General features: G+C 39.6%; 1 protein-coding gene across 1 annotated transcript in view; it reads right to left on the bottom strand.

Annotated features, from left to right (window-relative positions):
* Nucleotides 1–430: 430 nt before the first annotated feature.
* Nucleotides 431–13,508, bottom strand: part of LOC133333781 (uncharacterized) — a 37,718-nt gene continuing 24,640 nt past the window's right edge. The window contains exons 8-11 of the mRNA XM_061542070.1: nt 9,826–10,101; nt 3,752–4,070; nt 3,302–3,537; nt 431–1,537 (exon numbers count right to left, since the gene is read on the bottom strand). Coding sequence (XP_061398054.1) covers nt 431–1,537; nt 3,302–3,537; nt 3,752–4,070; nt 9,826–10,101 — 1,938 coding nt within the window. The remainder of the gene's footprint in view (nt 1,538–3,301; nt 3,538–3,751; nt 4,071–9,825; nt 10,102–13,508) is intronic.

Consider the following 13,508-nt stretch of genomic DNA (forward strand, 5'->3'; position numbering starts at 1 on the left):
TATGAAGAAGACCTTCCAGACCTTCAGTAATTTTTAGGGTAGAATACATATTTTATGATTATCCTATGGCGATAGAATACCTACCGCTCTGCACGTAGCTCTTCTACGTATAGAAGCACTACCTCCAGGACCTCTATGGATAGAAAATCTCTAGGTATTCTGTAAATAGAAGATCTACAGGTCTTCATAGAATAGAAGTCCGCAAGATCTTATATGTATAGTATTAATCCCGCTATTCTATAGATATAATATATGCCACTTCTCTGAGGCTAGAAGAAGAAGATTAGGAAGGTTTCTCGTTCTTCTGTTAAGAAGACATCGAGATATTCGCTGAAGAAGATTTCCAGCTCTTTTGCGAAGAAGGTTTGAAGCTCTTCTATGAACAATAAAACCTTCCCATCTTCTAACAAATTTGTGTGAAAACTTTCCCTCAATCATCATCACTGACATGCGTAATTTCCACAGTTATAATATCTTCTTTATCTTTTTGATTTATCTCAACGGTTATACAGTCCTGTTTCCAGACATCATCTTTAGAATCGGTCAACGAGAGTCGGGTACTGGAAGGTACCTCCATCGATTTCCAATTACCCACAATGGAGGCACGTTTTAAATTCATGCGACTACCACCTTTGGGTCGTTGGCTATCACCGGTTTCTTCGAGTGCTCCTAAACTACTCGTGATCGGTAGGACACGATGTGGAAAACGCGGTGAACCCTTAATACGTTCTCTCAGTGTCGGTTGCAATTGGGCCACTGAGGGTCTACGATTGGCGGGCAATTGAAAGTTAACTTTAGTTTCCGGTTCAAAAATATACTTATTTTCTACTTCTATAATGGGTACAGAGAACAGTTGTGTGGATGTGGTGTGGGTGGAGCTAGTGGTGGGATGATGATGTGCAATATCTACAGTTTCAGCTGATATGGTGGGTATGGGTAAAAATGTGGGATCAGCAAAAGTTACATCTAAGTGAGTGCCACTTTTGGCTATGGACTTACGTTTAAGGGGTTTAAGGTTCTCACCTCCGGTGTGCACTAAATCTATATCGGACTTCTTACGTTCGGCATAAATGGCATTACATGATGCAGTCTGGGATGAGGGTATAAGTCTTGAGAATAGACCCACATGGGTCATAAGGGCCGCCTTAATACCTTTTTGATCTGCCAAACTGGCGATTGAGCCCTTATTACTCGATTGAGTCCGGGTGAATATGCCTCGTATACGATTTATGATACCTGTCTTCGTTTCGGTGGCATGTTGATGGGCCAATCGTAAATTGAGCAGATCCTGTGCCGGTAGACACGACCCAGCTATGGTACGATCTTCGAGGTGGGGTTGTGATGCAAATGTTACCGATTTACGCATCGGAATTTGCATGTACTCAGCTGATGGCCAACTGGCTCGCGGTATGACAGGCGGCAGAACGGAGAGTAAAAGATTTGGTAAAATACCTGATATGCTGGGTGTGCGTGATTTACCGCCATGACTGGGTGCCGGCAGATGGGATGACGTATCGCTGGTTATCGTTACTTCGGGCTGGAAAGATGAAAGGAAAAAAACAGAAAAATATGTTGATTAATTTCAAGGATGGATTAAAAAAATATTTGTTCCGGGAGAATAATAATTTTAAGGCCTAAATATAGGTGTGGATAGTTTTAGGGTCTACAATCTGGGGGGGATTTAAAAAAAATTATGACCTACTTAGAAGCGTGAAATTTTTAAAAATAGTTTTTCACTGCCTACATTTTGGCGTGGATTTTTTAAAGAATATTTTTTCAGGGCTCTATACAAGGCGTGGATTTTTTAAAGAATATTTTTTCAGGGCTCTATACAAGGCGTGGATTTTTTAAAGAATATTTTTTCAGGGCTCTATACAAGGCGTGGATTTTTTAAAGAATATTTTTTCAGGGCTCTATACAAGGCGTGGATTTTTTAAAGAATATTTTTTCAGGGCTCTATACAAGGCGTGGATTTTTTAAAGAATATTTTTTCAGGGCTCTATACAAGGCGTGGATTTTTTAAAGAATATTTTTTCAGGGCTCTATACAAGGCGTGGATTTTTTAAAGAATATTTTTTCAGGGCTCTATACAAGGCGTGGATTTTTTAAAGAATATTTTTTCAGGGCTCTATACAAGGCGTGGATTTTTTAAAGAATATTTTTTCAGGGCTCTATACAAGGCGTGGATTTTTTAAAGAATATTTTTTCAGGGCTCTATACAAGGCGTGGATTTTTTTAAAGATTATTTCTTTAAGGCTCTATACAAGGCGTGGATTTTTTAAAGAATATTTTTTCAGGGCTCTATACAAGGCGTGGATTTTTTAAAGAATATTTTTTCAGGGCTCTATACAAGGCGTGGATTTATTAAAGAATATTTTTTCAGGGTCTTCTATACAAGGCGTGGATTTTTTAAAGAATATTTTTTCAGGGTCTTCTATACAAGGCGTGGTTTTTATTAAAGAATATTTTTTCAGGGTCTTCTATACAAGGCGTGGTTTTTTTAAAGAATATTTTTTCAGGGTCTTCTATACAAGGCGTGGATTTTTTAAAGAATATTTTTTCAGGGTCTTCTATACAAGGCGTGGATTTTTTAAAGAATATTTTTTCAGGGTCTTCTATACAAGGCGTGGATTTTTTAAAGAATATTTTTTCAGGGTCTTCTATACAAGGCGTGGATTTTTTAAAGAATATTTTTTCAGGGTCTTCTATACAAGGCGTGGATTTTTTAAAGAATATTTTTTCAAGGTCTTCTATACAAGGCGTGGATTTTTTAAAGAATATTTTTTCAGGGTCTTCTATACAAGGCGTGGATTTTTTAAAGAATATTTTTTCAGGGTCTTCTATACAAGGCGTGGATTTTTTCAAAAATATTTTTTCAGGGTCTTCTATACAAGGCGTGGATTTTTTCAAAAATATTTTTTCAGGGTCTTCTATACAAGGCGTGGATTTTTTAAAGAATATTTTTTCAGGGTCTTCTATACAAGGCGTGGATTTTTTAAAGAATATTTTTTCAGGGTCTTCTATACAAGGCGTGGATTTTTTAAAGAATATTTTTTCAGGGTCTTCTATACAAGGCGTGGATTTTTTAAAGACTATTTTTTCAGGGTCTTCTATACAAGGCGTGGATTTTTTAAAGAATATTTTTTCAGGGTCTTCTATACAAGGCGTGGATTTTTTAAAGAATATTTTTTCAGGGTCTTCTATACAAGGCGTGGATTTTTTAAAGAATATTTTTTCAGGGTCTTCTATACAAGGCGTGGATTTTTTAAAGAATATATTTTAGAGCAATATGTCTCCTTACCTTTAATGCTGCAAATATTGAAGCAGACGAAGATGTTGTTGTCGAAGCTGTCCCCGACTCCAACATCCGTTCCAGCTTTCGTATCTCCGCATCTAGACTTGCGATTTCCTTTTTATAAACACGATTTTGTACTTCAACACGATACTGCAACTCACGACGATCATCCAAGACAAAACGTCTGGTGTTGCATTCCATTTTTAAGCCCATGCTTGATATAACCGGATCCACAACATCATCTGTTTGTAAGGACAATAATAGGCAATAGAGAAAACAAAATGAAGGAGCTCAGTAGAGGATTACATTAAATTTCAACAAATTATAAACAACTTAAACAAAGTCTATGTCTACTTGTTATTGCTTGCATTTTCTGGTGCTACTTGAGAAGCTAATACTAATACTTTTAATTTTTTGCATTTTTCTTTTTTTTTGTTCTGGATTTACTGAACTTACTTCTGGCCCATATATCATGCAGCTTGGGTATGAACAGCAAACACAAAGTGGCCGTTGTTGAAGTTAATATTAATGCCGTTATCGTTATGAAAGCCAATGTAACACGTTCCGAGATGAGATTTGCCAAGACCACGACAATGCCACTGGTTATGACAACACTGTACACCGACACTCCAATGTACTGGGAATCGTTGAGGGCTGGTATTTTCACATGCCGTGTTTCCCAGGCCATATAGACGCCCACGACCAGCAGCAGACCTTTGTAGCTGTAGAGGGCACCCAGCCATGTCTGGGTGTGCTGGGAACGACAGACTTCCACCTTGGGTTGTTGTCGTCGTCGAAGTTTTTGTTTTTGTTTGAGGCAGGTCACAAGTGTTGCCATCAAAAGAAAGACGAAGAACAACAAATTGAAGAAGAAGCAGCAGCAGAAAAAGAAAAATAAAAGAAAGGAAAACCATAAAGCGTAAAGTTATTGAATAAATGTGTTAGTCTATCTTCTTATGGTTTCTTTGTCGTCGTCGTTGTTGTTGTTGGTGGGGTCTTTTCTTCCCTTATTGAAGAACTTAAGCCACAAGTTTTCGGTTTTCTTTTTTTCGAATCGTTTTTAAAGACTTAAAGTTCTTTCAGTTTAGAAATTGATAATAATGTGAATACTTGGCAGAGCTTGAAACTGTATAAATGTCAAATTGCTTTGGGGTGGAAATTAATTCAAATGGGAATTGTTTAAAGACTTTTTGAGGGTAATGTTTTGCCTTTTTTTTTCAAAACCTCAGACAAATGTTAAAGTTCAAAGGACAATTTGGTTGACATGAAAAATGTGTTTAAATAAAATGGGTAACAAAATTTAAAGAAACCAGGAAGAAAACCAGAATTTTTTGGATTTGGATCTTTTGGCGTAGGAGAAGATAGATACCAAGCAACGGCTCTGATTGGCTTTAATATGACGAAATCCAGGTTTATATTGGTCCCTCTTTCATCTCAATTGTGGACACTGAAGTCCCCGCGGTGCAACCTGGGGAGCTATTTTATCACCCGATGAAATAGTGAGCTAATATGTGCCACGAGTTCACCCATAAGAAATATAAAACCAGTAAGGAAAGTAGTAAAGTCGGACTGGGCCGACTATATGATACCCTTCACCACTTTGGGTATATTCTACATCTGTATCCTAAAAGACGACGCGTTTTTGTTATATATTTATATCTTAACCTATTTCAGGGAAACTTGCCAGAGACTAATTTATATTACATCAGTACGTTGTGTCAATCGGCCTAGCTATGGATCTTTTCACGAAGCAACATCAACATCATTCTAGACCTAATTCAGTGCCCTATACCAAAATTCGTCCAAATCGAAAGATATGTAGGGACTTTGGTGCGCCAATTACATAAAATCGGACGAAATTATATATGGGAGCTATATCTAAATCTTAACCGATTTTCACGAAACTTAGCACACGTCATTCTAGCCTTAATTTAGTACACTATGACAAATTTCGTGCAAATAAAAAGATTTCCAGGGACTTTGGTGCACCAATTACCTTAAATCGGGAGCTATATCTAAATCTGAACCGATTTTCATGAAATCTGCACTCATCATGCTAGACCTAATTCATTGCGCTGTGCCAAATTTCGTGCAAATCGAAAGATATATAGGGACTTTGGAGCACCATTTACCTTAAATCGGCCGAAAATATATATGGGAGCTATATCTAAATCTGAACCGATTTTTCTCAATTTCAATAGGGTTCGTCCTTGGGTCAAACAAATGAACTGTGCCAAATTTCATCCAATTCGGATCACAAATGCAACCTGTACTTTGTTTACAATTTAAATAAATAAATCGACTCAGAAAGTGGCCTATAGATCGACTCGAAAAAAAACACAAAAAATAAGTTTTCGGTCCATTACATCCCAAAATTATTATCTTATCATCACCGAAAATTATAGGCGTTGTCGGTGACCATAACTTGAACCTCATGGAAAATTTCAAAGCGATCAGCGCTATATTTCCGCCCTCTAGTGTGGTAATAGGTTACTATATTACTAATATACGAATACGTAAGCACCTGTAAATATCTATGTGTAAGTCCCGCATCCGAGTACATACGAAAGTATAATTGGTATCAATTGAAAGGTAAAACACTCCACTTCAACATACTATCAACTTCTTGGATCTAGGACCTTCAGGTGCAAATATATACCCCATAGAATACAAATTTGACCATTTGACCCGCTAAATATTGACGATCTTTATCAAAACAGCCATACTTATTCTTTGGCCCGATCGCCTTTTCCGTGCAAAAATTCGCGGTGTTTGGGTCATCATTGCGGCTTCTGGATCGACCAGAAAAACCGACAAAAATAAAGTTAACTGATCTTTTCCAAAAAAATAGGGGCCTTCATTGGCCAAAACCCATCCTGCATGCAAAATTTCGTGAAGATTGGTCCATAAATGTGGCCTGTATCGTGTTTACAAATTATAATGGACAGACGGACGGACGGACACACATGTCTAGATCGACTCAGCTAGTCGATATATGACGATCGGTATACTTAAAGGTGGGTCTAGGACCAATATTTCGCGGCGTTACAAACTTTTGAGGCTGCACAAAGCTATAATACCCTGACAACATAGTTGTGTAGGGTATTAAAATACAAAGGGGCTGGCGTAAGTAAATCAGATGATTACGAAACGAGACATGAATTTGGCTGCGGATTTATGGTTAACAGGAGAATAAAAGACCTCGTCTCCAGAATCACTCCAGTAGATGAGCGAATTGCTATAATCCGCATAAAAGCAAAGTTCTTCTACATTAGTCTCATTTGCGCCCATGCTCCGACCGAAGATAAAGATGAACAGACCAGAGACATATTTTACGAGAGCCTAGAAACAGCATATGATCGTTGCCCAGGCCATGACATTAAAATTCTGCTAGGAGATTTTAATGCAAAAATCGAAAGGGAAAATATCTTTGGCCCCACCGTCGGAAAATTTAGCCTCCATGAAGGAATATCAGACAACGGCATGAGGTTGATTGACTTCGCGGCAGCAAAAAACATGGTAGTTAGCAGCACCATATTCAAGTATCAAGGCCACATGGATTTCTCCCTATCGAACAACAAGAAATCAAATTGATCATGTTGTGATAGACCGAAAGCATTCATCCAGTGTTAATGTAGCAGCAAAGATACGATCTAATGTAACACAGAAATTTGACGTCGAAAAGCTGTAAACACGACATATAGCAGAAGCCTACTCCGCTCAACTTACCCACCTGCATGAGGAAAGGAACTCTTATCCCCATAATAGTATAGAAGCACAATGGCAGAGAATTGCCCACTCCCTACAAACTGCAGCAAAAGCAACACTTGGGTACCAAAGACCACCATCAAGAAATCCGTGGTACGATCAGGAGTGTCGTAATGCTACTGATGTGAGAAACACAGCGTATAGGGCAACCCTGCAGACAGTAGCAATACGTAATGCGATGGAGAATTATCGGGAGAGAGGAGAAACGTATTTTCAGAAAAAAGATCAAGAAAAACGTGAGCGTGAACAAATCGAGATGTACAGGAGTCAGAATGAAGTCCGAAATTTTTACCAACCGGTAAAACACCAAACCGAAGGCTTTGGTACAGGCAATGAAGAAGGAAACCTGGTGACAGATACAGACATCCTGCTGAAGATCTGGAAGGAGCATTTTGAAAAACTTCTGGTATCAAATAGTAGCTGTGAAGAGGATACCCAGAACCAATAAGAAATGACGGTATAGAGTGTATACCACCAAGCCAAAATGAAATCAGAATTGCAATCAATCGGCTGAAGAATAATAAAGCAGCAGGTGCCGATGGGTTACAAGCCGAACTATTCGAGACTGGTGGTCAGATGCTGGTAAGAAGCATGCACAATTAGTACAATTTGGCAAAAGGAATGCATGTCCAATGATTGGAACCTCAACATCCTGTGTCCTGTACACAAAAAAGGAGACAAGACGATATGTGCCAACTATGCAGGATTGAGTCTCCTTCCCATCGCATATAAAGTGCTATCCAGCGTACTGTGTGAACGACTGAAGCCAATGGTCAATGACATTATTGGACTATACCAATGCGGCTTCAGACCTGGCAAATTCACCATTGACCAGATTTTCACTCCAAATCCTGGAAAAGACCCATGAAAAACAGAACGACACATTCCACCTATTCGTCGACTATAAAGCCGCATTCGATAGCCGTATTCGTTTAGAGGAGTTTAAAGCCATGTCTGCATTTGGCATTCAACAAAATAACAGGATAACTTTAACTGGCACAAAATCAGCAGTTAAAGTCGGAAAGGACCTCTCGGAGCCTTTAATACCGAACGAGGATTCAGACAAGGTGACAGTTTGTCGTGTAACCTTTTTAACATCCTGCTGGAAAAGGTCATACGAGATGCAAAGGCGAACCGAATTGGCACTCTGTACACACATGTGTGTGTGTAATCGGCTACGCCGATGACATCGACATAGTGGGTCGAACATTGAGAGCGGTAACAGCTACCTTTGAACAAATTGAGAAGAAGTCTGCCAAAGTGGGTCTTGCAGTAAACGGCGAGAAGACCAAGCTGATGGTATCAACGGAATCAACGAGCAAGACGTCCAGTAGACTCGGACCAAGTGTGAAACTTCAGAACTACAGCTTCGAGGTAGTCATAAACAAAACGAATGACATCAGTTTTGAAATTCGGAGAAGGATAGTGATGGCGAACCGATGCTACTATGGTCTGAGCAAACAAATCAGAAGCAAGGCCACCAAACTCACACTTTACAAGACGCTGATACCACCCGTGCTGTTATATGGATCTGAGGCATGGGTACTTACGCAAGCAGATGAGGCAGCTCTTGGAGTGTTTGAGAGAAAAATTCTCCGAAAGATCTATGGCCGATCTGCGTAGACGATAAATTTCGCCGTCGTATGAACCATGAGTTGTACCAGCTATTCTCGGACATCGACATTGTGAGACGTATTGAGCTGCAGCGACTACGTTGGCTAGGTCATGTTGTGAGAATGGATGAAGATGGCCCAGCCCAGAAGGCATATAAAAGCGAACCAGCTGATGGTTCACGCAGAAGAGGAAGGCGAATACTATTCAAAGAAAATATTGGAAAATTTTTTGCGCAAAAGACCGAGGCGACTCTATTCAAGGCGTGGAACGAAATTTTTTAAGTAAGAGTATGTTTGTTTTTTCAAGGCTCTATTCAAAGCGTGGATTTTTTGAATGCTCTATTCAAGGCGTGGATTTTTTAAAGAATATTTTTCAAGGCTCTATTCAAGGCGTGGGTCTATTAAAGAATATTTTCAAGGCTCTATTCAAGGCGTGGATCTATTAAAGAATATTTTTCAAGGCTCTATTCAAGGCGTGGATCTATTAAAGAATATTTTTTAAGCCCCCTTCCTTCCAATTTCGAATAAAAATATTGATCCCCTTTTCACAGAGTAGAGTTAGGTGTCCATTTCATTTAAATCCGAATTACATTTCGATTTCGCTTTTACATTACCAATTACTGACAAATTACATCCCAACTCACCCCAATTCTCGGAATGTATTCCAAAATAATTTCTCAATTAACACGTTCAGTGTTGCTGAATTCCAAAAGGACATCCTTGGGCAGTTAAACAAATAAATGGGTAGGTAAACAGAAACACACACACACTCAAATCCAATGACATTTGCACTCCCAAAGGACTAACAGAAATGACAAACATGTAACGGGGAAAATACATTACCAAAACACAAATACTCGTACTGTGACACCTACACAATTCCGAACCTAAATATGCTGTTTACACAGCATCGACACAGCGAGTGGCTTAATAAACACGAACGCCCTCAAATCAAAAGTCAATAGAGCAAATTCTAAATTACATAATGTCACCAGGGAAGAAAACGATGACGACAACAACAACATCAACAAGAAAAGCATTCACACACACAATCTGATGTTGTTGGTATTAAATAAATACGTCAGGATATGGTAGTCAACCTCTATCCTGTTTTATTGATGACTTCGCTGTAGCTGTTAAAATATTTACCTGAGGCTGATAGACAACACTTCGATCAATGTTGCTGATTTCCAGTGTTAAATTATGCAAATGTCGTTCCATGGGATCGGTGACAACCCAAAGCGTCACAACGAGACCATCGACCAGCAACAGGCCACACACCAATAAAATAAGTTGAATATCCTGTAGCATTTTATCCTTGAACACACTGCCGGTGCGCGTGAAGATGCGATGGACACGATACGTTTTGGCAAACATCGAACCGAAAGCCAATGAGAACCCAGCCGATAATAAATAAACACGAGCCTGTAATGAGGACAGAACGAAACAATGGCTGGTTAATGTTAATGAATAAAATATTTTATAGAGGGTATTGAAAAGACAACAAAACATAAGAAGAAGGAACTGAAAATTAGTTGAAGATAAATGAAGTCGTAACAATTGTGGTGAGGTGTAGAAATTAAATTAGGAATGGTAAAATGCATTAGGAGATATAGAGATATTCGTTAAAAAAATTTACGCCTGATGGTCCTTAAAAAAATATTCTTTAAAAGATCCACGCCTTGTGTGGATGCTTAAAAAAATACTTAGTTACTTAAGTAAGTAAAAATTTCCAAGCGCGTCAGTCTTGTGCGCAAATCCACCAATTTGGAAGACCACGTTCCAAGATGTTGTTTTCTATTTGGTCTTTCCATCTAATTCGTGGCCTTCCCCTTCTACGGGAACCATCAGTAGGCTCGCTTTTATATGCCTTTTGAGCTGGGGCATTCTCATTCATTCGCACAACATGGCGTAGCCACCGCAGTCGCTGCAGCTCAATACGACTGACTATGTCGATGTCCGCGTATAAATTGTAAAGCTCGTGGTTCATTCGACGGCGATATTCACCGTCAACGCAATCGGCCCATAGATCTTTCGAAGAATTTTTCTCTCAAACACTCCAAGAGCTGCCTCATCTGCTTGCGCAAGGGTAGTATCAGCGTCTTGTAAAGTGTGAGTTTGGTCTGGCGAGAGGTGGCCTTGTTTCTAAACTGCTTACATAGACCATAGTAACATCTGTTGGCCATCACAATCCTTCTCCGAATTTCAAAACTGATGTCATTCGTTTTACGTATGGCGGTACCAAGGTGTATAAAATCTTTAAAGACCTCGAAGCTGTAGTTTTCAATTTCCACAGTTGGTCCGTGTCTACTGGACGTAGACGTTGATACCATCAGCTTGTTCTTTACGCCATTTACTGTCAGTCCCACTTTGGTAGGCTCAATTTGTTCAAAGGTGGCTTTTACCATTCGCAATGTTCGACCCATTATATCGATGTCATGGGCGTAGGCGAGTAACAGGTGTTGTTTTGTCATTGGGCATGCATTCCTCTAGCCAAATTGTACTAATCAGCTGGTGTACGATCTTGACCAGCATCTGGCCATCCGTCTTGAATAGTTCGGCTGGTACCCCATCGGCTCCTGCTGCTTTATTATTCTTGAGCCGATTAATTGTTTTTATGACCTCATCTTGGCTAGGTGGTATACACTCTATACCATCATCTTATTGGTTCTGGGTTATCTTCTTCAACGCTATTATTTGATACCAGAAACATTTTAAAGTGCTCCTTCCAGATTCTCAACACGCACCAGGTTTCCTACTTCATCTCTACAGGTGGATGTGCCTGCACCAAAGCTTTCGGTTTGGTGTTTTACTCGTTGGTAAAATTTCAGGAGTTCATTCTGACTCCTGTACATCACGATTTGCTCACGCTCACGTTTTTTTGTGGTTTTTTTTCTTTTTTCTGAAAACACGTTTCTCTTCTCTCCTTTTCTCCCGATAATTCTCCATCACGTTACGTGTTGCAACTGTCTGCAGGGTTGCCCTATACGCTGCGTCATTCAGATCAGTAGCATTACGACACTCCTGATCGTACCATGGGTTTCTTGGTGGTGGTTTTTGGTAGCCAAGTGTTGCTTTTGCTGCAGGTTGTAGGGAGTGGACAATTCTTTGCCATTGTTCTTCTATATATTATCGGGACAAGAAGTGCTTTCTTCAAGCAGGTGGGTAAGTTGAGCGGAGTAGGCCTCGGCTACCTGTTGTGTTTGCAGCTTTTCGACGTCGAGTTTCCGTGTTGTGTTAGATCGCACCTTTGCTGCTACATTTAGACGGGTGCGTACCTTGGCTGCCACAAGGTAATGGTCCGAATCGATATTCGCTCCTCGGATCGATCACACGTCTATAACATTGGATGAATGCCTTCCGTCTATCACAACATGATCGATTGGATTTCTCGTTGTTAGATCGGGAGAAATCCAAGTGGCATTGTGTATATCGAGATGCTTGAGTCTGGTGCTGCTAACTACCATGTTTTTTGCTGCCGCCAAGCAAAAAACTCATGACGTTGTCTGATGTTTCTTCATGGAGGCTGAATTTTCCGACGGAAAGATATTTTCCCTTCCGATTTTTGCATTAAAATCTCCTAGCAAAATTTTAATGTCATGGCAAGGGCAGCGGTCATATGCTGTTTCTATGCGCTCGTAAAATATGTCTTTGGTCTGTTCATCTGATGTAGAAGAACTTCGCTTTTATACGGATTATAGCAATTCGCTCATCTACTGGAGTGAATCTGGAGACGAGGTCTTTTATTATCCTGTTAGCCAAAAATCCGCAGCCAAAATCATGTCTCGTGTCATGGCAGCGTATTCGTCTGATTTAATTACGCCTGTCACATTCCATTGCATTTCCTGTAAGGCAATAATATCGGCTTTGTACTTCTTGAGTACATCCGTCAAAGCGAAAACTGCGCCTGTTCTGAAAAACGTGTTCACATTCCAAGTGCAGATTCCCAAATCGTGGTCCTTTATACGTTTGCGGGGGTCGTCAACATTAGGGGGGTTTGGTTTTCTTTTTCTTTGCTTTTTCATAGTAGGTTGTGTTTTCCGAGAGTGGACAACTAACCCGACGCCTCCACCCCTTTTTTTATAGTTCTTTTGGGTGTACTCGCAGCACATATTAGCTCACTATTTCCTCGGGTGATGAAAATAGCTCCCCAGGTGGCACCGCAGGGAGGTCAGTGTCCACAATTGAGATGAAAGAGAGACCAAGATAAGCATGGACTTCGTCATGTCAAAGCCAATAAGAGCCGTTGCTTGGTATCTATCATCACCTACGCCACCATTAAAAAAATATTCTTCAAAAAAATCCACGACTTTGATGGTCTTTAAAAAATATTCTTTAAAAAATCCACGCCTTTGGTGGTCCTTAAAAAATATTCTTTAAAACACCACGCCTTGTGTGGATGCATGACGAAATGTTCTTAAAAAAATTAATTCCAAGGGCGTCCTCTTATTTTAACCATTTCTTTATTTAACTCTGTTGCAACAAAAAATACAGCTTCATTCCAACTGATCTCACTATGGATGGATTACGGGGTTTTTTGAATGATTTTTGATATTTCCCCAGTGGAACATATAATTTTCATTTCCAGAGTTTATTTTTGGTTTTTCTGTTCTACTTTCTAACCACCCGACCTTTATCCCTGTTTCTGATTTCTTTGTCATCCTATGTTGCGGATGTTGGCCATAGAGTGCCAACCGAATGTGTTGGCGTGTTAAGCAGCAGAAACAGAGAATGAATTTTTAAGTGCCAGTGCGTGAGGATTTTTCAAGTTCCATGTTTCTTTTTCGGATTCACTTCGGTATGTGTTCAAGTATCCTAATGATTGTTGTTTA

The sequence above is a fragment of the Musca vetustissima genome, unplaced genomic scaffold (genome assembly GCF_032173495.1).
Source record: "Musca vetustissima isolate MV318-11 ecotype Yass unplaced genomic scaffold, APGP_CSIRO_Mvet_v1 utg134276, whole genome shotgun sequence".
Classification (NCBI taxonomy): domain Eukaryota; kingdom Metazoa; phylum Arthropoda; class Insecta; order Diptera; family Muscidae; genus Musca; species Musca vetustissima.